The 24,370-nt window shown below is 50.8% G+C and overlaps 2 protein-coding genes and 1 pseudogene across 3 annotated transcripts; 2 read left to right on the forward strand and 1 right to left on the reverse strand.

The window, feature by feature from the left end:
- Positions 1-2,342: 2,342 nt before the first annotated feature.
- On the reverse strand, positions 2,343-3,035 carry CLDN25 (claudin 25; the record flags this gene model as incomplete). The annotated part of the gene is made up of 1 exon (XM_079545904.1): positions 2,343-3,035. One exon carries the CDS (start codon positions 3,033-3,035, stop codon positions 2,343-2,345), a length of 693 nt encoding a protein of 230 aa, XP_079402030.1.
- A 4,845-nt stretch (positions 3,036-7,880) lies between these two features.
- Positions 7,881-9,835, forward strand: LOC306954704 (G protein-activated inward rectifier potassium channel 4 pseudogene; annotated as a pseudogene). The gene is made up of 3 exons: positions 7,881-8,093; positions 8,182-9,394; positions 9,588-9,835. The product of its transcript is annotated as a G protein-activated inward rectifier potassium channel 4 pseudogene (transcript).
- A 782-nt stretch (positions 9,836-10,617) lies between these two features.
- UBE4A (ubiquitination factor E4A) lies at positions 10,618-23,891 on the forward strand (the record flags this gene model as incomplete). Its single annotated transcript, XM_079545777.1, has 19 exons — positions 10,618-10,738; positions 10,889-11,065; positions 11,917-12,029; positions 12,332-12,484; positions 12,594-12,753; positions 13,114-13,316; positions 13,698-13,889; positions 14,796-15,129; positions 15,378-15,504; positions 16,612-16,919; positions 17,740-17,872; positions 18,680-18,867; positions 19,758-19,858; positions 19,962-20,075; positions 21,569-21,743; positions 21,879-22,059; positions 22,656-22,803; positions 23,303-23,460; positions 23,753-23,891. The coding sequence occupies 19 exons, from the start codon at positions 10,618-10,620 to the stop codon at positions 23,889-23,891; spliced, it is 3,225 nt and encodes a 1,074-aa protein (XP_079401903.1).
- Positions 23,892-24,370: the final 479 nt, after the last annotated feature.

The raw sequence follows: 24,370 nt of genomic DNA on the forward strand, positions 1-24,370 counted from the left end.
CCTTTTTCAGTCGTGTTGCAAGTCGCCCTCTGTTAGCTGGTGTTGTTTTTGAGGGAGGGGATCTGATTTCCAAAGCAAGCAGTAGGAAATAGTGCATTCACGTTGAGTTAGTAAAGAGGAGGAAAAAATCCATGTTTTCAGCAGCCAAAATCTCTGAGTATTTTCCCTGTTAATTGGGGAAATGAAACATTTAATTGCATATTGAGCTGCTAACGTGGTCCTACATTATAATGGAGCCTTTACCTTCTGTCATTGTGCTGAGAAAATGCAGATTCTTTTCAGCAGCTGAGGAGGAAAGGAGAGAAATACATGTGGGTGTTTTTGGACAAATTGAAGGCAGGTGTTCGTGGGACTTCTTGGTGCAGCGCTGGTTGTAATGAGCAGATCTGTGGTTTGAATGAAATTGTCAACTGGGTCCCACTGCTCCATCAGTTCCTACAGAGGAATAACTAACCCCTATGGGAGTTGGTTTATCTTGAGTTCTCCTTAAGGCTGGAACAATTATCTGTAGAAACCCAAGCTATGTGTGTGTAAAAAGTGAGCCAAGCCTGTTGCAACTGATGGCTGTCACAGAGCAAGAGCTGCTGCTTTTTCAGCCTTGCTACCTCGCTCCATGCTGCTGTGATGGAGGGAACCCTGAAATGATGGGAGCTCTGCTTTATTCCTTAGGGCTCCAGGGTTTGAATGCAACGTTTTTGGTGCCACGTTCTCCATCATTTGCTCATGGCAAGGAAATGGCCACAATTTCAAGATAAGTTTTGCAATATTGTGTCATTCCAAGACATTCTGAGTTCCAGGTGACCAGGATGTTGGCTGGGGAGACAGCTCACAAGGTTGGTCCTGTTCTGTTGCTGCCAAAAATAAAATATCCGAACAAATATGCCAAAAAAAAGAGCAAGGGCTTCTCGTGAGTGCCTATGAAGCCATGAGAGTTGGGATCAGGTGTGGAAGAAGGAGCTACTGGCACTGAGAAGAAACCTTTGCTCAGCCTCTTGCCATCATTCTCCCTCCCCCTGCTGTGTCTTCAGGGCGCGGGTGATGAGTTCAAGTCAAAATAGAGTCTCTGCTTTGTGGGTTTGTGTAACTCTGAGGAAAAAAAAAACACGTTTGTGTCTGAGAAGTGCATTCATCAGGCAAGAATGCTGCCCTTCTGGCCCCTCCGTGGTGCACGCTCCATTGCTATGGCACTGCTGGTCCCTCTGAGCTGAGCTGTGCCCCCAGCAATCCCTCCTCAGGGTGACAAATGTTTGGGAATGGTCTCCTTTCTCTCTCTCTCTCTCTCTCTCCCCACTTCTATTTTTGACTCTTCGCTGGACCAAAGTGCGGATTTCAAAACGGGGCTTTTGAAGAGCAGTGAACTTTGGTTCCCCAAGGAGCGCTGCTGTTGGGCAGAGGTTTCCTTTCTTTCGGCCGTGCTGCTGTGGCTCTTGGCGCTGCCAGGTTAAAGCAGCAGTGAGCTCCCTTGTGGAATAGCACCGTGGCAGTGGGTTTGCTGCAGTCTGTTAGCTCAGCCTGGCGTAGCGTTAGGAGCAGAGAGCAAATGTAAAAGCAGGCTTAATTTCTTTTTTTTTGAGCGGAATCAAGGAAATAGGGGAGATCCTCACAGGCACCCACAAAATAGCATCTTTCTGTGGTTTCTCTGATCTTTGCCTTTGATGCCCAGGTAAAGAGTTCCACTGTAGAACCTTCTAAATGAAGGTTGCTGCTACTTTTGTGACTTGATCAACTCTGCGGATGGCCATCAGCTCATGTTTCTGCCTCCCCACCTCTCTCCTTCATCCTTCTCTTTCTCCCTAAGCTTTGCTCAATGAACAGCCACCCAAGCAGTGATTTTGTTCCCTAGAACCCACACCCTTCATCCCCGCTCTTCCCGTGCTTTCATCATCAAACGCTCATCCCACGTAGGATGTTCTGCTCTCAGAGCACAGAAACGTACTGCTAATAGCTGTAATAATTTATTTAGAATACATCAAAGTGAAATGGACATTCAAGGATGAGCTTTTCAGCACAGACAGAAGTCTTACAGCGATTACATTCCCGGCCACTGGGGATTCCCAGGGAATGCCAACACAGTGTAATCAGTGAGTATACTGCAAATGTAGCCAGAAATACAAAGTGCTCTTTACTGCCCTGTGTTTGCCTTCTTGGCTTACAGCACTGGGCTCGGTTTGCAAGTGTTGCTTGGAAAAAGGGGGGAAAGAAAAAACAAACCCACAAAAAGTGAAGCAGATAGACACAGATGGAAGAAAACCAAGCTGCAACGAACAGTCTTAGGAATCAGCAAATCATCCCTTAACGGGTGAGAACCGTCTCTGAAATCCAGACAGCCAAAATCTGCAGTCTCAGATTACCAGGTCGGCGTTTTTGGGGTGTGAGTGGTGGCTCCACGGTGACATCGTGGCTGGGCTGTGTGTCGCTGGCCGCAGCGGGCGGGTGGCTGGAGGTGCAGCGGGCGTCCCAGTCCGGCTCAGGCAGGTGCTGTAGATAAGAATCAGCCCACCTGCTGCGAGGAAGGACCCGGCGAACCACCCCAGGAACATGGCCTCGCCAAACTCCCACCGCGGGACGATGTCAGGAACGGCTTCGTCCCAGAACTCCAGGACTGTGGTGTAGGCGACCCAGGAGATGGGCACGAGAGTGGTGATCCCCGCCGCTTCGAACGCTGCTCCTCCAGCGAGCAGCAGCTGTTTCTTGGCATTGGGTTTTCCTTCACACGTCTTCCAGCAGTCCAAGCCCACGCTGGCAAAGAGGAGAGCCAGGAGCCCCAGCCCGTTGGAGAGGCACATCAGGATGCGGGACACGCGCAGCTCCAGCGGCAAGGCGAGGAAGGAGTCGTGGGCTTTGCACTCCGTGGCCCCCTCCTCCTGCATGATGCACACCTGCCACAGCCCCATGGTCCAGATCTCCAGTTCATTCAAATCCAGGTTGAGGTTCTTCCAGAGGGGCACGAAGGTGGTGACGCAGGACGAGACCCACCCGAAAAGCGCCAGCAGCATCGCGCCCACCTGGACCCTTGCGTTGCAGCTCCACGCCATGCTCACACGGCTCCTGCGAGCTGTGTGCCGGCTCCGCTGCTGGGGCTGAGATAAGCTGAGGTGAGCAGAAGGCTTTTGGCATTAACACTTCTGGAGCTGCGTATTTGTGGTGTGGATTTCCATGAACGCACCGTTTCAGTTGGCGGTCACGGTCAGAGCGCTGCTGTTTGTTCAGAGGAGTTGTGTGTGGGGAAAGTCAGGCTTATACCTCTAATTCCTGGGTGTGGCCTCGATCATTTTCATGTCCTGTTGGTTTTGCAGCGATAGAAGAAGGCACCGCTGGCTAGGCAGGAAAAACTGGGTGCAGTGGAGAGCAAGGCTGCTCTGAAAGCCATCGTCGGCCTCGCGCTCTGCTCCTTCTCCCCCACTTCTCCATTGAGTGCAGCGCTTTAGCACGGCCCTGCTCCGTGTGTGTCACCAACCACCCCATCCCTGCAAACTGGGGGATGCTCTGGGCTGGCTCCTGGGAGAGGACGTGTCCATGAAACAAAGGGTTTGTCCCCGTGTGCGGGCAGCATTGCTTCAAGGCAAACGCATCTCACGGGCTGCAGCGGGTGCTGCCTCTCCGTGCTGTACACAGGAGGGTTAAGCAAGAAGCACGCAAATCCCCTGAGCCCCAGGAACCCTGAGGAGAGAGTTGGCAAGAACAGCTGCAGGTTTGGCAGGGGAGAGGGGCTGTGGGCAGAGCATGTGGTGCCTGGGTTCTTCCCAGGGGGATTTAAGGCCCCAACCCTCTTTCAGCCCTTAAATAAACACCGTGAGAGGTGCTGCCAGCTGTCCCTGAGGCTTCCATGGAGGAGCAGCGGCCCAGAGACTGCTCTGTGTGCTGGGTCCCTGCTCCAGGAGGCAGAGATCCTGGAAAGTTTCCGTGTTGCAATGGGGCTGGACTTTATACCCTCCTCCTCATCCTCAAAAGTGCTTTGCAAACATTTGCGCTTGGAGCAGCCGCTCCCAGGGGTTATCCAGGGGAGATGGGATGGAGGCAGAGCTGGGATGTCACTTGGGGAACAGCAGTGCTGCAAGAAAATATGCTGCTGTAAAAAAGATAGAGGAAAAAGGAGAGGAGCAAAGCTGTAACCTTCTGATAACACTCGCTTCCCATCTGTTCCTGCCCAGCCACATGCATGAACCCCAGGTCCAGCTTTTTAGATTCATCTTCATGGGGGGATTAGCAACTAATCTCTCGCTCATCTGCTTGCTTTGTTACCAAGAAGGATATGAGGGGGCAAGGCTGGGAAATTGCTGCTGCTTCCTTAGCACAGTGGTGGTCACAAGGAGGACCTCCGTGTCCCCAGCACCGCTTCATTGCCGCTTTCCTGGCACGCAATGATTGGAGGCCTTTAAAAAAGGTGTGAGGACAGCAGCACCTATTTGCTCTAGGGATGGGGAGCCTGATCCCTTGGGTACACATCCTGCTGCCATCTCTCAGCGCCGGCTGAGGGCTGCTCTGCTGCATCCTCCCATCAGAGCCCTACAGCTGAGCACAGTCGCCGCTTTCTGCCCTTTGTGGGAAACTCGGATGTCTGGGAACTGCCTGCCCTGAGCACGGTCCCGTGGTCCCACCGGTTCCAGGCTGCCCCCAGGCACTGTCTGTGGCCGCTGTTTGCACTGCTGCAGTCCTGCTGGGGACAGCTGTGTCACCTGCAAGAGGAGCGGGTTGAGCCTAGCGCTGCAGTCACAAGTGCGGCTGGTGGAGTTGCGTCGTGCCGTGTTGGTCACTCCACGTCAGGCTGGACCTGAGCACTATTTATAATCTTGGTGCTACCTTTGCTATCTTTAACCCTCGTGCTGTAGGGATCCTGCTTTAAATATAGCACAGAGCGTGGCCCTGAGATGTGCTGACTGGGTTCTGCAGGACAAGGTGCACTGGGCACTGAGTTAATGGCTCACACACATGGAGGAAACCACACAGATGTAGAGAATGGCCTGAAGCCTTTGCTGATGACCCCATCCCCAAACCTAGGGGGAATGGCGTGGGTGAGGGCTGGGATCCTCCAGCAGGGAATGCCCTCGCCAAGCCTCCGCAGCGCGTCTGCCCCCAGCCCTTCCAATTAAATCATCTTGAGGTAATGCTGCCCGTCATTGAGGGGGATTAGCGAGTGACCTTCTTCTCCTGGAGCAGGATTGGAGGACGTGCCAAGCTCGCCTTCCTTCTCCTAAGCTCTGCGGCACAGCCAGGAAGGGATTTCCCCCCCAGAACTGATGGGAAGATGCCCAGGGGCAGACAGGTCGGTGGCCAGGAGCAGCTGTAGGGGCAGGCAGAGGCCGAGGGGCTGTGTCTGGAGATGCGGTAGGTACTGCGAGCGGGGGGGCTCATGGCCAGGGGAAGATGGGCAGGGATGGGGCAGGGGCACAGTGCTGGGGGCATCCGTGAGGCCAACTGCTCTGTGCTGGCTGCTGGGCATCACCAAGTGTTTGGGAGCCGCGCTGTGGGATGGGGCAGCAGCCATGGGACCATGAGGCACATCCCTGCAGGAGCAGGACAGCAGCAGTGCAAGGCGGGGGGGCTCAGTGACAGACAGAGCGGTGCTGCAGTACTGCTCTCATCCTCATTCTGAAGGTGAGAGCTCCATGCACGGGCATCTCTACTAGTGCAGTGTTTGTAGGACACTGGACACTGGGTGCAGGCATCCAGAATTCACACCCATGAGTCTCACACAGTGTTACAGGAATTACACACAGTTTGGGAAAACTCTAAATATAAGCAATTGGCAGGAGCTGTTGCTGTAGCATATCAAGGGAAATCATGGGATCGTTTAAGCTGGAAGGAACCTCAAAACACTTTCTAGTCTAACTCCAAATTATCTTAAAATTCAGGGATTCAGAATTTTCAGAACTTCCTGGCTTTACAAAGAGTCTCACCACTGATCTGCTGCTGCTCTGCCTACAGGAGCTGAGTTCTCCAAACCTGTGCGCTCTCCCGCAGCTCTTGCACTTGCTGCTGCTTCCCCAGCCCCGCACCCGGGGTGTACAGATGTCGGCTCTGTGCTGCCAGAGGAAAGGAATAATTACAGCAGATAATTATTTCTGAGATAACACTCTTCCCCCAGGGCTCATTAGCCCAATCCTCACAGCCTGGCCCAGGCAGTGCAGACACAGCACAGTGCTCAGCGCTGTGCTGAGCAGTGATTGCTTTCCACCTTCCCTCTCCTTTATTCATTTTTGCTGCAGGTTGCAGCTGGGATGGGTTGTTTGTGTGGGTTTTTTTTGCAGGATGCTCCCATGCAGAGGCTTGGGGCTGCCCGGAGCGTGCGTGCTCCCCTGCAGCAGGGTCGCTCCGTGGCAGAATTTGTCTGTTTGTAACTTCTCTATCCAGCTGCCCCAAGAGCCGAGCCTGGGGGCCCCAGCGCTGCTCGACAGACGGACGGAGCGCCCGCGCCAGGACCGAGCAGCCGGGGCAGAGGATGCTGGATGAGGCAGCGGGGCCCCTCGCCTTGTCCCTGGGGGGACCAGCGCCTGGAGCCGTGCTGGGGCCGGTCCTGCTGTGAGGCTGCAGCCCGCTGACGGGGAGGGGGCTCGGCCAGCCAGGTACCCCCACACTGTGTGCCCCACGGGGCTGGATCCCGTGCCTGGCAGGGCTTCCCCATTCCGAGTTATGTTTCTGGGTGGTGTTAAAGCTGTTTTCCAGGGAACAAGCTGCAGGTAGTGACCGTTGGAGGCTGTGCCTGCTTCACGCAGTTTGAGGGCTGCGCAAGTGGGCTGAAAGGGAGGAAGCCATCCCCAGGTGGTGCAATGCAATTAGGGCAAGTAATTGGCTTAGCCATCTGGTGCTTCCTGCCCAGCTCAGCTCCATCACCTGACTGAGATACGGCAGGAGAGGGTGGCCCTCAGCACCCGCCCCAGAGAGTTTGGGTGCTTTGGGTACCAGCTGCAATGGATGCACAGTGGGAGGGGCCATGCTGCCGGCCCTGGGATGGCTGCAGGGTCAGCATTCCCCCTGCTCTGTGTCACAGCCCCATGCCCACAGTGCAGAAATGCAAGTAACGGGATTATGATTTAGGTGGGACTCAGATTAACAACCCACTTCCTCCAAGAGATCCCCAGAGCCCTCGCAGTTGGGATTCTCCCCCAGGTCTGCCTGCTGCATGTTGCCTCTCCTTGCAGTGCTCCTGAACTCAGCACATCCTGTCCCAGTGCATGCATGGGGGTGGCACTGTGCTACACTCCTAGCAGCAGCTGCAGCTGCACTGAGGGCTGCAGAGATGCTCCCCAGGCCATGACACCCCAGTGCAGGTGCACCATGTGAGGGTTGCAGCTGGGATGGGCTCCGGCCTGTCTCTGGCTCTGCTCAGGGCTGCTGTTTGCATTTTGAAGTAGCTCTTTGGGTCACATTCAACTTCCCTTTCAATGAAAACCTGTATTAAAATAAACACCGACTCTTCAAGTGCGTGGGAGATGATGGCCAGACAATGTGCTGGGGCTGTCTTGACATCAGCAGCACAGATGAAGGCTTTGGGTCCGTTTCTCACCCACGGAATACTTTCCAAAGCACTCAAACGGGGCTTCTGTTAGTGACGGTTTTGTGTCATCCTGAGGAGTCCCAGGGCTGTGGGATTTTCGCAGTGCTTTCACTGTGACCGCATCCCAGTGCAGGGAAGGGGCACGGAGCAAGCAGGGCTGAGGCACCCCAGTGGGGAGCACTGCTTCCCTCCGTGCTTGCTCACAGCCCCACGACACTGCGGGTGCCCAACCTTTCCCTCACACGAACATCCTTCACCTGCCACAGCCCCAAGGAGCTGTGAGCAGGACCAGGCAATACCCCCCCCAGCATCCCAACCCTGCACTGCCCACACACCCCACAGCTCCACCTGACAACCCCGCTCTGTTCCCACAGCACCCTGCGCTATGGCCGCGGTGCTTCCAGCCGGCAGCAGCACGGAGCCGCAGCACAGCCTCTGCACCCACAACAGCGTGGGCAGCACCTGGCTTCCACGCGAGGAGCCCTGGGGCCGCAGGAACTCCATCCCACCTGCGCAGGCGCCCACCGCCAGGCACATGCTGGCCTACCTGCCACGGCCACCCACCGACACCAGCCGCTATGGCACCTTCCCCCAGAAGGTAGGGCCACACGGCCTCGCCGTGCTGCGTGACGGTGTGGAGCACGAGGAGGGTGGTTTAATGCTGACTGGAGCCTTTCCCTTTACAGCCCGAAGTCCCAGCTGCCCCCGTGCTTCTCGCAGATGCTGCTGCTGAGAGAAGTGCCCTGGTTCCAAGCGACCTCTTTTCACCTTGTGGCACCGATGTTCCTAGTGACCCAGCTCCCACGCAGAGCTGTGTAGACTCGGAAGCCATGGGATCCACCAGGCGCTGGCCCAGTGTCTCCATCACCACCAGCGACGTGCCCAAGCACCGCCGAGCCTCACGCCAAGACCACTCGCCCGTGCTGCGTGACGGCGCCTCTCGATGGTACCCGCGGCACAACCGCAGCGTGCCCAGCATCCTCAGCCCCACACAGAGCAGGACGCCCAACCGCAGCATCGTCTCCATCCCTGCCTCTGAGAGGCTGCAGAGCCGGCGTTGCAAGCTGATAGAGGACGAGCGGCCGCTGGGTCTGACCGGCAAGCAGCGGCGCCAGCGCTACGTCACCAAAGTGGGCAAGTGCCAAGTGAACCTGGGCAACATCCAGGAGAAGAAGAGGTTTCTCTCGGACATTTTCACCACTATTGTGGACCTCAAGTATCGCTGGTTTCTCTTTGTTTTCATGATGTGCTATATCGTCACCTGGCTTGTCTTCGGCACCATCTATTTCTTTGATGCGTGGATAAGGGATGACGTCAACCACATCGGGGATCCAGAGTGGAAGGCGTGCATCGAGAACGTGGACAATTTCATATCTGCCTTACTCTTCTCTGTGGAAAGTCAGAGGACCATTGGCTACGGCTCCAGGATCGTGACAGCCAACTGCGCTGAGGGCGTCATCCTGCTGATGGCGCAGTCCATCATCGGGTCCATGATTGATGCCCTTATGGTGGGGTGCATGTTTGTCAAGATCTCCAGGCCCAAGAAGCGTGCCCAGACCTTAATCTTCAGCAAAAATTGTGTCATCTCCCACAGGGACGAGAAGCTCTGTCTGATGTTCCGCATCGGGGACCTCCGGGAGAGCCACATGGTGGATGCAAAAATAAGAGCCAAGCTGATCAAATCCCGACAGACCAAAGAAGGGGAGTTCATCCCCTTGGAGCAGTCGGAGCTGAACTTAGGCTACGATACAGGGGAGGACAGGTTGTTCCTGGTGGAGCCCCAGATCATCTGCCACGTCATCAACCAGCACAGCCCCTTCTGGGACCTGTCGGCAGAGTCACTGAAGAGGGAGCAGTTTGAGATCATCATCATCCTCGAGGGCATTGTGGAAGCTACGGGTGAGTGAGGAGGGGTCAGGGCGGCTCCGTCGCAGCCCTGTGGGGGGCCAGGCCCGGTGCTGCTGAAGCCATGCTGTGGGCAGGGGTCAGGCAGAGCCGGGCGCGAGGGGACAGGGAGCGGGGTCTGCGGGTGGCCACCTGTGTTAGCATGGTGCAAAGCCCACCACCGCCTCTCGCCATGTCCCCGCCGCAGGGATGACGTGCCAGGCCCGCACCTCCTACACCGAGGACGAGATCCTGTGGGGGTACCGCTTCGAACCCTGCATGTCCCTGGAGAAAGGCGCCTTCCGCGTGGACTACAGCCGCTTCGAGCTGACCTTCGAGGTGCAGACCCCAGCAGTGAGCGCCAGGGAGATGCAGGAGATGGCAGAGCTGGAGCGCCAGGACCGCTCTACACCCAGCCTATGCTGGGAGCTGCTGCCGCAGCCCTGCGGGTCCTGAGAGGGCGGACATCGAGGCTCAGTGCGACCGCAGAGCTTTGGTTTTGTATCACGGGGCAAAGAACCCCTCAGCAGAACATTAAAACCTGTTCATGACAATGGTGATGTCAGTGTCTGGTGGTGGCTTGAACAGATGGGGCTGTGCCCAGGGCTGCTCCCAGAGCTCTTCCCTTCCTGAGCCCTCAGCCAAGGCAGTGCTACTGGGACAATGGTACTGGGACAATGGCGCCAGGACGAGGCCTCACGGGATGGGGCTGGGGGAAAGTTGCAATGCACACATATAGAATCATAAAGGTCGTAAAAGGTCTCTGAGATCCCCGAGTCCAACCGCAGCCCACCCCCACTGTGCCACCAAACCACAGCCCCAAGCACTGCATCCCCACGATTCTGGAACATCCCAAGGGACAGTGACGCCGATGCAAGACATCCATAAATCAATACTAGGTCTGACGGCTTGTGCATAAATGTGCGAATTCCAACATTAGCTAATTCATTAGCTAATTAATGCATGCGGGTTGCACCGGTGCGTGTTTTTGTTTACATGCCGAAGCCCTCCTAGACGCCAGGGGGCGCTAAAGCACCGCGCGACTCTTTAATCCCTCCCGCCCAACTTCCGGCTCTCGATGATGACGTCAGTAGAGTGCGACGCGGTGACGCCCGCTGTCTGGCTGATCAGGAGGTGAGCGCGGCGGCCCCGGGCCTGGCCGGTGCGGTTCCGTTCGGTTCGTCGCCGTCACAGCAGGTCGGCCCGGCCCGGCCCGCATGGCGCGGCGCTGAGTGGAGATGACCGATCAGGAGAACAACAACAGCATCTCCGGCAACCCCTTCGCCGCGCTCTTCAGCTCCCTCGCCGACGCCAAGCAGTTCGCCGCCGGTCAGAAGCAGCAGCTGCGGCAGCTGGCAGGTCAGGGCCGGACCGCGGGGCTGGGCGAGGCCGTCTGCTGCTGGGCAGAGACGGGGAAGCGGGCGGGGGGCTGCCGGCTGGTGCCGTGTGTTCCTGCGAAGCCTTTCCCCGGCTCAGAGGAGGAAGAAGCTCAGGAGCTTTATTTTGCAGGAGAGGAAACTTCAGCCAGCCAGGATGACTCTGACAACAGCGTGTCCGAGAGCCTCGATGACTGTGATTACTCTGTGGCCGAGATCAGCCGCTCCTTCCGCTCCCAGAGGGAGCTGTGCGAGCAGCTCAACATCAATCACATGATCCAAAGGATTTTTCTCATCACTCTGGATAACAGTGAGTGCTCGTGCTGTCCCACAGTTGTTGATGTGGCTTGCTTTGTGAAGGCTTGCTTTGGGCCTCAGGGGGGTGGGATGCTGGTGTTCTCTGGGTGAACAGTAGGAGGCATGGCCCCTCCTCAGACGGCACGCTCTGCTCTGGTTCTTATGCTGGTGTAAAACAGGCTGGGAGGAACGCAAGGTGAAAAAGGTCTGTGTCCTCAAAGCGTGCAGCTGGTTCCTATCTGATGTTCCCAGAACCTTGAACAGAGCTTATGTGTTTGCTTTTCACCTGTGAGGGTTAGAGAAAACAATGTTGTGCAACTGCTGTGAAAGACTGTTTCTGCCTGTATCATTGAAAACAATCCTGGGAGTTAACAGCTCTGAGTGTCGTCCTCTGCATGCAGCAAATGGAAGCATCACTTAGCATGTCTCGGAACTGGCACCAGTGTGGCACCTCTGGCACCAGTGTGCTGAGGAGCTCGTGCTGCTCCTGCTAAGTGGGGCCACATGGGACAAGGGTGTGAACAGAGAAACTCCCCGAGAGCTTGGGGTCTTGTGAGGAACCACGTAGTACCCCGAAACCGTCTTATACAAATGATATCAGTGTGAGAGTGCAGCTTCTAATGGTGTGGGTTCTGTGCTTGCAGAAAAATGCCTTGCTGGATTCCCTAATGAAATGTGTTTTAAACAGGAGCTTGTCAGATCTGTGTGAAATTGAACAGGGATGCTGGGAGGTGGGCAGTGCTTCCCTGCAGCAGCCATTAGCAGACGACTGCCTTTGCCACAGGCAGGATCCTGCTTGCAGATTTCACTTCCTGCAGCTATGTTCTATCAACCAGGACAGCAGATTATTTACGTTCTCATCAGGTGACCCCAGCATGAAGAGTGGAAATGGGATTCCAGCTCGTTGTGTGTATTTGGAAGAAATGGCTGCAGATCTGGATGACCAAGACTGGCTTGACATGGAAAACATCGAACAGGTATAACAACTGCATGCCTCATATCTCATGCAGAGCAATGGCTGTCCAGATAGAGACTGCATCAGTGCTACAAGAGATTTGCTGGTTGTAACTGGCCAAACTCTTAAAATCCTAGCTCACTTGGGGAATTTAGTATCTTCTATTTGAGATAGGTTGTCCTGTAGCAACGGTGACAGATGAGGAGAACTTTGCAAGTGCCTAGCCTGTTTTTAAAAGATAATGGATTTTTCTGTTTGGTTTGTTTGTAATTTTTCTCCTTTCTGAAGCTGTTTCACTTTCGAGCTGTTTTTACTTGTATCTAGGCACTGTTTACCCGCCTGCTGCTGCAGGAGCCTGGGAACAACCTGATTTACATGACCTCTGCTGGCACACAGAATCTCTCTGCAGATCGAGATGCAGGGGAGAAACAAATTCTACGCTACCTCTATGCCTGTTTCCAGAGGGCAAGAGAAGAGGTGGGTAGGAGTTTCTGAGAAAGAAGGTAGTGCTGATGTCTAAAAGCTGATGTTTTCATGGCAAGAGGTGGATATGCAACCTCAGATGTGTTTTATTCTTTCTGTGCAGATAACCAAGGTTCCAGAGAACTTGCTGCCCTTTGCTGTGCGCTGCCGAAATCTGACTGTGTCAAATGCTCACACTGTTCTTCTCACCCCAGAGATTTATGTTAACCAAAATGTGTATGAGCAGCTGGTGGACCTGATGCTGGAAGCACTGAGAGGAGCACGTAAGTTTGGGTGAACTTAATGTATGTCTTAGTGAGGTTACTGTTAGTGGTTGTTCTGTTCTGTTTGAGCTGTGTTTCTCTGCAAGTGTGTTCGGCCCTGGGAAAGTTTAAATTTTGCAGTCAGAATGACAATGAGATCTCCTGACTGCACTGAGGAGGTGGCTCTAAAAGGCACGCTGAATTCTTGTATCTCACTGGTAAAAGCAGCAAGAACAGCACTGTGGCTCAGATAAACCTTTGACTCCCTTTGTCATGAGAAGGAAGACGAAGAGGAGGGCTGTGTTCAGGTTGCAGTGCGTGCATGCTCTACGATCTGGCTGCACTGAACATTGCCAGTCATTGCCTTGTGTCCCTTGCTAGATTTTGAAGACATGACTGAGTTTCTGGAGGAGGTCATTGAAGCCTTAACGATGGATGAGGAAGTGCGGACGTTTGGGGAAGTCATGGTGCCGGTGTTTGATATTTTATTGAGCAGGATCAAGGACTTGGACCTCTGCCAGATCCTGCTGTACACTTACCTGGACGTGATCCTCTACTTCACAAAGCAGAAAGACGTAGCAAAGGTGCGTGCTCTTCAGTTATCGAGGACTGTTAGCTTGTTTAATTGCTATGGGCAAACCCAGCTGGTTGGAGTAGTATCATCTCAGTGGTGTTCAGTGAATGCTTCTGTAGTGTCACTCAAAAAGGCAAGAGGTAGAAGTGGAAAAAGAGGTTGCACATGGCAGCAGAAAAGCAGACAGTGATCCTAGAAGCAGGTACCTCCCGTGTACCTGTAATTTTCTGTTCATGGCTGATTTTTGTTTCTTTTAATGATGCTTTTTTTTTTTTTTTTTTTTCTGTGACACATCTTGTGCTCTTCTGATTTACAGCAATTCATCTTTACAGTGCAGCTTTGGTGACTGCATTTCAGTTAGGCTGCTGCAACGTTCAACTGTTTTCCCTAGGTTTTTGCAGGGTATATTCAGCCCAAGGATCCTAGCAATGGACAGATGTACCAGAAGACTTTGTTAGGTGTCATTTTAAATATCTCCTGCTTGCTAAAGACTCCTGGTGTGGTAGAGAATCATGGGTATTTCTTGAATCCATCCCGATCCAGTCCACAAGAGATCAAGGTGCAGGAATCCAACATTCATCAGGTGAGACTGAATTGTAACGATGCTGCTTCCCAGTGGGTTTTATGGGTCTCTGCTTCTGGGTTCGAGTGAGAAGACTGGAATGTGGGGTTGTGTTTTTTGCTGGCTCTTAGCCTGGCTTGTGGCTAAGAAAGTTGCAGAACCACTTTAGCCTGTGGATTCTCCATCTGTAGGACATGGATGGGTGTCACTGCTTAGCCAGGTCGTATCCCAAGTCTTCATACTGACCTCATGTTTCTGCTGCTTGAGAAGTCATTGCTTATGCAGTCGCTTCCTGAGCTTTGGGAAAATGATAGGGTCCCATAATGTACCAAAATGTAGGGCACCATAACTTAAGATGGTGTATGGAGATGATCTACCTTTGCTGTATTTACTGTGACAGTGTTTTTTCAGTACCTTTCCTCAACTAAAACATTGGCTCACGAGCAGACAGAACGACGAGCAGCACTTTTCCTCTGTGAAATTAAAGAGCCTCCTTCCTGAGACCAGCAGTGCTAGTAGGGTCTGAGGTTGTTTCAGAAGAGAGAAGCATCACAGAGTAGGACACAAGTGGGGAAGCACACTCAGGTGCAGGTGTTTTTCACAAAGAATGAGATTTCCAGCCGTGCGTTCGTTCAGGGTTGTTGTTTCTGCCAAAAATGTGTGAAGGATTTTGCTTGTATTTCCCACAGAAACAACTTGCATTTCAGTGTGTTGTTAATTATTCCGGCCTCGGGTTCTGAGCTATTGGTAATGCGTGTCTGAGTGGTGATGAACACAGGTGTCACAGTGATAATTTACTTTGAAAATCCTTCCTTTTGAGGGTGGGCTGTGGTCTGGACATGGGGCAGCTCTGGAAGCATTGGTGAGGGAGTCAAAAGAAGCCTTCAGATCATGACTCCTTCAACCATTCTCTGTTTCCTGTTACAGTTTATGGCCCAGTTCCATGAGAAGATCTACCAGATGCTCAAGAACCTGTTGCAGTTGTCTCCAGAAACGAAGCATAGGATTCTTTCCTGGCTCGGAAACTGTCTGCACGCTAACTCAGGCCGTACCAAAATTTGGGCTAATCAGATGCCAGAGATCTTCTTCCAGATGTATGCCTCAGATGCCTTCTTCCTGAATTTGGGAGCTGCCCTCCTGAAGCTGTGTCAGCCCTTCTGCAAACCAAAATCTCCTAGGCTGCTAACCTTTAACCCCACTTACTGTGCCCTGAAGGAGCTGAATGAAGAGGAGCGGAGGAGTAAGAATGTACATATGAAAGGTATCCAAAACTGTGGGAGCAAGTGAAGTAAAAAGGGATCTTCTCAGCTCTTAACCTCTCCTGTGCACTCTTGCTGTATGTTGGTTAACGTTGAGTTAAGTGAGAGACTGCAGAGGAAAAAGGGAAGGGATGAATTCAAATTCAAATTCAAAACACTGTCCAGTGTCACTTGCAGTCATTTCATATTATCAGGAGGAGCTCTCTTGACCCTTTAACAAAGCTTAATGCAAAGATGCTTTTAATTCTAGGTTTGGAAAAAGAAACGTGTTTGATACCTGCTGTGACTGAACAAGAGCCGGAGTTTGCCAACAGCTACAATCTGGTGACAGAAAACCTGGTTCTGACACAGTATACCCTTCACTTAGGGTTTCACAGGTAATAATTCTAGAGCTGTGTGTGTTCTTAGGGAGCTGGACTCTGAGAAGGTGCTAGAGGTGCTGCTGAGGCACTTTGAGAGAGGTTTTATGTCTTTAGGCTTCAATAATTAATATTCAGAAATCATGTGAAAGCTCAAGCTTTAGGCAAAAGATTGTTCCCATTGCTGTTGTACATCTGCACATGATTACACGGATTTTTAGTAAATATTCAGAGTTCAGGGTATACCAGTCGAGTTGCCAAATGCATTTTGACTGACAACCTGAGTGTCTGACTAATTTGGTAAAGAATTTTTGCTTGCCTTGTGTTCAGGCAGAGCTAACAGCCTGACAGAGTCCACGTGACTTACAGTATTTTAACAGCCAGGTGCTGGATTGCCAGGGCTCACTCAGTTCTGTCACCTTCTCTGGGACAGCAGGCCTCTGTCCTTCTGTTTATGTACTGGGGAGCATCTCAGTGGCAGAGTGTGAGGTGCCTGAACTGCTGCACTAAATTGATTTTATCCAAAGCAGCAGTGCAAGGTAACTGGCCGTTTCCAGGAAACAGTTTTCTGGACACCAGAATGCACTATTTTTATAGCTTTCTTCTCTGAAGTGTTGCCTGGATACTGTGAGGTCACCACTGATTCAGGCATGGTCCCCTTCTGGTTTATTATCTAAATATAGAAATAGATGAAAAAGTTATGCAAGTGGCTCGTTGCTGGGAAACTGAAAATGTCACTTCCCAGGCTTACCCACAGCCTGACCTTGGTAACCCAACAAGGTTTGCAGCTGCGTGGGTTTGTTGTCTGCACCACTGCAGAGTGCTTCGTAGGAGCTGCTGCTTTACCAGGCTGCTCAGCAGACCTCTTTGGTATTTCAGGAGGATTTCTTGTTCTGTCAAGCCCTGGCTTGCCTTTCTTTATGCATTTCTTGTTGCTGACCCTTGAAACTGATTGTTTGCAAGGAAATAGCTTAAACAGAAAAGATGCTTTCCTGCTGCAAGAATGTCTCTGACAAACAAGCTAAGTTCTAGCTAGCAAGCACGGTGACCTCTGTACTGCTTGGGCAGTCTGTACTGAACTTACTTGCATCTTGTCTGAGCTCTTGCCTTGTTTTCCCCGACCAGGTTGCACGACCAGATGGTAAAGATAAACCAAAGCCTTCACCGCCTGCAGGTAGCGTGGCGAGAAGCTCAGCAGAGTTCGAGCCCTGCTGCTGACAGCCTCAGGGAGCAGTTTGAACGCCTGATGACCATCTATCTCTCCACGAAGACAGCGATGACGGAGCCGCAGATGCTGCAGAACTGCCTGAACCTGCAGGTGTCCATGGCAGTTCTCCTGGTGCAGCTGGCTATAGGAAACCAAGGGACTGAGCCCGTAGAGCTGACGTTTCCGTTGCCAGGAGTGGAAAACAGTGCGTTGGCCTATGTACCAGGTGAAGCCACTTCTCCTGCTGGTTTGTGCTGCTGCATGTGAATCTGAATCTCAAGCAGCTTAAGAAATGCTCTGTTCGGAGTGTTGATGCATACGTGGCCTTATTCTTTATGATCCCTTAAGCACCAGGGTTTCCCCTTAGTTTTTAGCTTTGTGAAGGGCGAGTTATAGAACATGTGAGAGAGTGTGGTGTGAGTCAGCTGCAACTTCAACGGTAACAACACCCAGAGCACAGCATCCAAAACAGGCAGAGCTCTCTCAGTTAATCCAGCAAGCTGGTCCTGATGATGCCTAGGTGAATACTGGAAGCTCTGTCCAGGGAAGTGCTTTGCTTTCCAGGGGAGAGGATGCAGTGCTACTGCTGATAGCATTTTTCTTTGCACAGAATATTCTCTTTGAAGGGGGTTATTAACTCTCCTAACATTTGCAGCTCTTTCAGGGAACACTTCAGATTTTGATTGCTGCTGACCCTTTAAAGATCCTGTGCATTGCCATGTTGCTAAGTTTGGCCAAATCCTGCATTGATTTACTGTTCTCCCTGTGCACTAAATTCTGTTGTGTTGAGACTGTCTTCCCTTGAGCTTCTGCTGCGTAGCAGTGCATGATAGCAGTGGTGAGCTGCTGGAGCCCTGTGGAATGACTTTTGAGATGAGTGATGTGAATCCTGTGTGTTAGATTTCTTCAGGCTGTGTATTCTTCACGATTTTGATATTCTAATAAAACTCCCCCTTTGTTCTGAAACCTTAATTGGAATTAGAGAGGTAAGCTAAGTGCCACTGTGTGAGCTGCCTGATGAACTAACATGCAATCTCTCCTCACAGAGTTCTTTGCAGATAATTTGGGTGACTTCTTCATTTTCCTGCGGCGTTTTGCTGATGACATCTTGGAGACTTCTGCTGATTCTCTGGAGCACATCCTTCACTTCGTTACTGTTTTCATGGGTGATGTGGAGAGGTACGTACAGACCAGGTCTAAAGCCTTTGTGCTTACTGCAGAGCACCTGGATAGAAACAGAAAGGTGGGAATTGTCAGAGGTGCCTTGGGGCTTGGCTCATACATCTGCAGGTTGCTTGATCTCTTTGAAAAACTCATTCTGCTCACAGAAGGCACTAAAAGCTGCCTGAAGAACTTGTGCTTCACATGAGGCAAACGGAATATTCAGTGCCTAAATACTTGTTTAGTCATCCTGTGTGGGAGCAGAGTCACCCAGAAACGAGGTGCCAGTGAACACTGAGCAAGGGAGGTTTGGCTGTTGCTGTAACAGTAACTGCTGCTCGTCTCTAGATGTTGTTGAGAGAGTTTTTCCAGCACTCTCAATACTTCTTACTACCTGAAGAAGTTACTTCTGTGCTTGCTGGCACTCTCATCTACACAGAGGGCATATGGCAGCAGGAGCACTATGAGTATCCATCAGCTGGAAATCGCTACCTAATCAAAATGTACTTTAATTACTTATTCTGCTGCTTCCCTTGGTGCTGTACACACAGAAACGAGCAAGTGTGGTGCTGAGTAGAATTTAGATGCTAGTTGTGGTCATCTGGCTGTATTTAACAAAAACTAGTGTTGAAAGGATGTTGAGTGGGAGTTGAGTGGGAGAATCAGGTGTTGTTCCCAGCAGAATCTGTCTGTCGCTTTGCTTTATGCTCCTATATGACATAAGAAGCTGCTGTGTTAGAGATGCTTTGCTAGTTGCTACAGGAACATACTGAAATTGATCTTTTTTAAGTATCCCTTTGAATTCTACTGGTTTTTTGCTTACAGAATGAAAAATCCTCATCTGCGAGCCAAGCTGGCAGAAGTGCTGGAAGCTGTGATGCCTCATTTAGATCAGGCCCAGAATCCCCTTGTCTCCAGTGTGTTTCATCGTAAAAGAGTGTTCTGCTCTTACCAGTATGCTGCCCATCTTGCTGAGGCACTTATCAAAGTCTTTGTGGATATTGAGTTTACTGGTAAGCATGGAAGGTGAAGAGGTGTCTTCCTTAAAATTTATTCAGGTTTTGAAGTGCTTTGATGTAAAAGAAGGAATCTCTTTGTGCTTTGTTAAACTGCTCAATTGTATTCCAGCAAAGCACCTGCCTTTCCAGAGTTCTGACTTGCACAAAACCACACGGCTAGGAAGTATAACTGTCAAAGGGCAGCTGTTTGTTGGTGCAGCAGTGCTTGTAATTTGCCATTTCCTTCTACTGTGGAATCGGTTGTGTTGCTTGGAAGTCAGTGACAGGTCTGACTTCTCCAGGAGCTGTTTTTTATAATCCCCTGAGAGCAATAGGAAACACATGCTGTTAGAGGAAACGCATATGTGTAGCTGAGGCGGTCATTTTCCTTCCCAGGGGGTTCTGTTGGACTCTGCTGGTTTCCTGCAGCCCTACATACGATTGGCACTTCCTGCACTTTGAAACTGGAGAATTACTCAAGAGCTGGAAGTGCTGCCCTTCTCACTTGCTTGTGTCTATTTCTGCTTGGGATGCTGTTGGGCACACTGACTGTCCATCGGCAGCACCCTCCTCCTGTAAAAGTATCCCAGGTGATCTGCAGTAGCTGTGATCCCAGCAGCCACTCGTGCTTTTGTTCCATAGGACTCATTGTACCCTATGGATGCTTAGCTTAGCCTGCTCACAGCAGTGGTAACAGAACTGCTGGACCCTTTTGTTGAGGAAGTGGTGGTGAAACTGCGCTTTGACTGCTTGCTGCATTCAGTACCCAGCTGGGTGATCAATATTCAGCTTTCTGAAGAAAAAACGCAGCCTGCTCCCACACGGTGCTGAGCAAACATTGAAAAGGAACTAAAAATCTCTGCCTGTGCCCATAGCCAAAACGTGGTGCTCTCACTTCTGTCTAGGTGACCCACATCAGTTTGAGCAGAAGTTCAACTACCGCCGTCCGATGTATCCCATCCTGAGATACATGTGGGGCACGGATTCATACCAACAGAGCATAAAGGTGAGACAAGCATGTGAGTGTCTAGCTCTTTGTGGAGCTCACAGATTTGTGCCTTGCAGTTTGGACTGTGTCAGAGCATTGACAGTCGCTGTCTTGTTTGCAGGCTTTGGCTGATTATGCCTCAGAGAATCTAGAAGCAATGAATCCCCCTCTTTTCCTGCGCTTCCTTAATTTGCTCATGAACGATGCAATTTTCCTGTTGGATGAAGCCATACAGGTAGGGTTTTGTGTGTGTGCTGCAGGCATGGTGTAGAAATGGTTCTTACTCCCTTTTAGGTGGCTGATTACAGCAGTGAGCTTTTATCTCCAGACCAGTATAAATATACTTTTGCTCTTTGGGTGAATCCTTGCAGTAGACACTTGCTGGGAAACTCAGCTGAGCCAGATTCAGGATCTTGCAAGCATCAAGTCTGGTGTAGCAAACACCATGGAAGGGATTAAGGCAGAAGTATGATGGGGTCTGGGACGGCTCTCACAGGGCACATGATTCCATTCCCCTTCATCCTGGGAGATGGATCAGAACAAAAAGAAACAGAAATCTTTCTTTTTTTCTTCCCAGATGGAGAATGAAGTGCTAGCAGAGTCAGAAGGAAACCTGCCTGTTGTTAATCTGGATGCAGCCGGGCTTTAAATGAGTGCTGCAGTTTTTAATTATCAAATCCCCCTGGCCTTCCCTCAGGTGGTGTAGGCTAATAAGGACCTTTTGTCTCTAGGCAATTTTTCATTAGGTTTACAAGGCAAGTTTCAGCTGAATTCGTGTCCCTGATGTGTGATGATTGTCTCACCGTGCCTTCCAGAGCCTCTTGGTGCTGCCAGAAAGTGCTTTTGTGGAGCTTTGACCCGTGGCAGAAGGGAGGCTGGCAGATCAGGCAGGTCACGTGGATGTTGCTCGTTTGCTTTTGAACATCTGCAGACTTCATACAATTTGTCAGTACGAGCAGTTGTATGTTTTATTAAAATTATGCAGTTATGAGCCCTTTCAAGTGCTCTACCTTTTCCTTCCATAACTGGCCCCTGTCAGAGTGGAGCAGATAGTATCTGAGGTCTTGCCATTAAGTTTCCTAGGGTGGTGAGAACACCAAGGCATTGTAACACAGGTGAGCTCTTATTTCTTGCCTGTTACAGCTTCTGAAATTAACTCATGGCATTCCACTCTTGAAAATGCTTTGATTTTTCTGCCTCCTAAGATCAGGCAGATGAGCAGTGAGGCTTGATGCTTTCAGTTAATGTTACCTAGATGTGTTAAAGTGGAATTTGCCTTAGGAAGAGATGGTAACATTGTACTGATTGACCAGAGGAGATGATTTGGAACGTGGATGTTCTCTGTGCTAAGCACTCAAAAAAAGCTGTGCTGGATCTCTCTGACAGTTTTCTTAGTTCTCTAAGGTTTCTTTTCTGCCTACGAAGGTTACAGAACAAAGGTTCTACAAGGAGCAATCCTAATGTAATCCATATTCATTACAGGCATTCTGGTTTTTAGCATCTCCCTGCTAATGCTCTCAGGCAGTGATCAGGGAGCACTCTGGGTTAGCTGTTGCTGCCTATTTATTGCCTGTTCTCCTGAGGCTGCTGCAGGAGATGTGTTCCATGCTTCTCTATCAAACGCGTGTGCCTCTTCTGTGCCCTGAAGTGACTGGCTGAAAGGAAAGCATCTCAGCCTGCTTTACTCACACAGCTGCTCCCATCTGTTTCCCTGCTGTGTTTTTGCAGTACCTGAGTAAGATTAAAATTCAGCAGATAGAGAAGGACCGTGGTGAGTGGGACAGCCTGTCCCAGGAGGCTCGTCGGGAGAAGGAGTCCAGCCTGCAGATGTTTGGTCAGCTGGCTCGATTCCACAACATCATGTCCAACGAAACCATCGGTACTCTGGCCTTCCTGACATCAGGTAGGAGGAGCAAATCCTGCCTGCTGAGACAGAGCTGCATTGCCTGGGGATTGGGCGGGTGTGATTGGGTTTAAGGATTGTCAGAAAGGGACTGGATTACCGTGAAGCTCAGGGAACTATTGGTTTCTGTTCCAGAAATCAAGTCCCTGTTTGTGCATCCCTTCCTTGCTGAACGCATCATCTCCATGCTAAACTATTTTCTGCAACACCTGGTTGGCCCTAAAATGGGAGCTTTGAAAGTCAAGGATTTCAGCGAGTTTGACTTCAAACCACAGCAGCTAGTTTCTGACATCTGTACGATCTACCTGAACCTTGGGTATGTGACAAGGGAGTGCTGGAGGTGGGATGTCAGAAGCACTCGTGGAGAAGAAAGGCCTTTGGGTGCTTTTAAGTATAAACAGGTTTTTGTCATCTCTTGGACACTGATGATGTTTGCAAGGAATTGGAAATCTAATTTGGCCTAAAGTGGGACTGGCTGTGATGTGCACAGCAAAACCTGCACTGGGATGGGAGCTGCAGCTGCAGTTAGGTGAACATCTGGGGTTCACAGGGCAGAGCCCTGTGACCTCCTTTGCCACAGGGTGGGAGTGTTTTCATAGGGGCTGTGTGAACAGAAGTCTTTAGTGGGCCTTCCAGCAGCATGGTGTGCTTTTCCTTAACTGTTGTTGGATTACACAGGGCAGACAGCTGCAGTGCAGCTAGTAGGAGTGGAAGTTGAGCGTAATCACAGTTAAATTCATCCCGTCTGTGGAGAGGACCTAGGAAGAACATTTGATTACAGTCAAGCTTTTGTCTCGTTACCATGTAACTCCAGTTCCTTGCTCTGGTAACACAGCTGTTGAGGGCACTGTGTTTTGCAGCCAGAGGAATATGAATTCTTAAGCTCTTGTTTTCTTTCAAATTGTGGTCCAGGGATGAAGAAAACTTCTGTGCCACAGTACCGAAGGACGGCCGTTCCTATTCACCAACGCTCTTTGCCCAGACAGTAAGGGTTCTGAAGAAAATCAATAAGCCTGGCAACATGATAGTGGCTTTCAGTAACCTGGCTGAGAGGATCAAGGTGAGAAGTAGGTAGGATAAAAGCCAGAAAGAAAGGAAAGTGGCATCCTTTTCCATCTGTTCATGGCTGCACCTTTGCCATGAAGCTGCAGTTCTGGGGAGCAGTGCTTTATCTGAAGTGTATGTTTGGACAGCTGAGAAAGCTCCTTTGTGGCACAGACCCCTATAAGTTTTAGCATTTCCTGAATGCATCTACAGATGTATGAGCACAGCGTGAGAAAAGAAGTGTGTGGTGGCTTACAGTGGGGCTTGGCTATTGAAGTTTGTCAGCTTCTAGGGGCAAATGTGTTTGTGTAAATCAGGCTCCCCAACCTGTTCTACATTTCTGTAGTTTTAACAGTGCTTCTGTTAAACAGCCACCACCCTGCCCAGCTCTGATACTTGTGTGTTCCAGTGAAGTGTTTTCTCAGTCACGGTGATGTTACAAGCCACCCTGTTTTTGAAGGAATTGGAACAGCACTGGGAACTCTGGGATTTTGAAAGCTGTGTTTCCCTGCCAGTCTCTTGCAGACCGTCAGCAGCAGGAGGAGGAGACATATGCAGATGCTTGCGATGAGTTCCTGGATCCTATCATGAGCACTCTGATGTCTGACCCAGTAATCCTGCCTTCATCCCGTGTCACTGTGGATCGGTCAACCATAGCCCGGCACCTGCTGAGGTATGAAATGTAGGCTTAAGTGCATCCTTGGTTATGCTAAGCTTCCTTTCTCACTGACTGCTTTTCGTGGGGCAAGGACTTGTGCTTTTCCAAGTTGGAAGCTTGGGATAGGGAGGGGTATACAGGTAATATATTTCACTTATCTAATGATATCCAGTGACACGTGGGCTCAGTGTTGGCTCAGTAAATTCACTTAACAGCAGGAAGATTGCACCAATCTTCCTGACCAGTCTTTTTATTTTTTTCCTAGCAAATGGGCTGTCAAGGTAATCTCCTCAATGCTCTCTTTCAGTGATCAGACAGATCCTTTTAATCGGAGCCCCCTCACTATGGACCAGATTAGACCAAACAGGGAGCTTAAAGAAAAGATTCAGCAATGGCTTGCAGAAAGAAAAAAGCAGAAGGAGGAGCTGGAGGACACGCTGAACTGAGAACAAAGATCTCCATACCCAGACATGCAATCATTGGCGAGATAAATGCCTTGCAGTGGTGGTGGCAGTTTCTCCAGATCATCCATGAAACTTGCCATGTGAATGAGGAATACATCCGGTGTATTTGCACCACATCTGGAATCTCTCCTAGTACCTTCTTTTCTCTCTTATTCTGTCTTTCCTTTCAAGAATTATTGTTTAATACCAGGAATTTCCACTGCACTGTAGCTTCCTCACCTCTGCATCTTGGGAAGTTTCAGCCTCTTCTGATTGTCCTATTGCCCTGTCCCTATACTAACTGTTCTCTGTGTTGGCTAACAACTGCCATGTTACTTTTCCAGTGACACCAAAAATGTTCTTTGCTACCCCAGCCTCTGTTCTGTTGCTGTTGACTTCCAAGTTGTTAAAATGATATAATCTTGTTTACTGTGAAAGTGATGCCTTCGCATCTGCAGCAGCTCTGAAGTTCAGAGGGGGAC

Source organism: Tetrao urogallus (assembly GCF_951394365.1).
Source record: "Tetrao urogallus genome assembly, chromosome: 22".
In the NCBI taxonomy this organism is placed as follows: Eukaryota; Metazoa; Chordata; class Aves; order Galliformes; family Phasianidae; genus Tetrao; species Tetrao urogallus.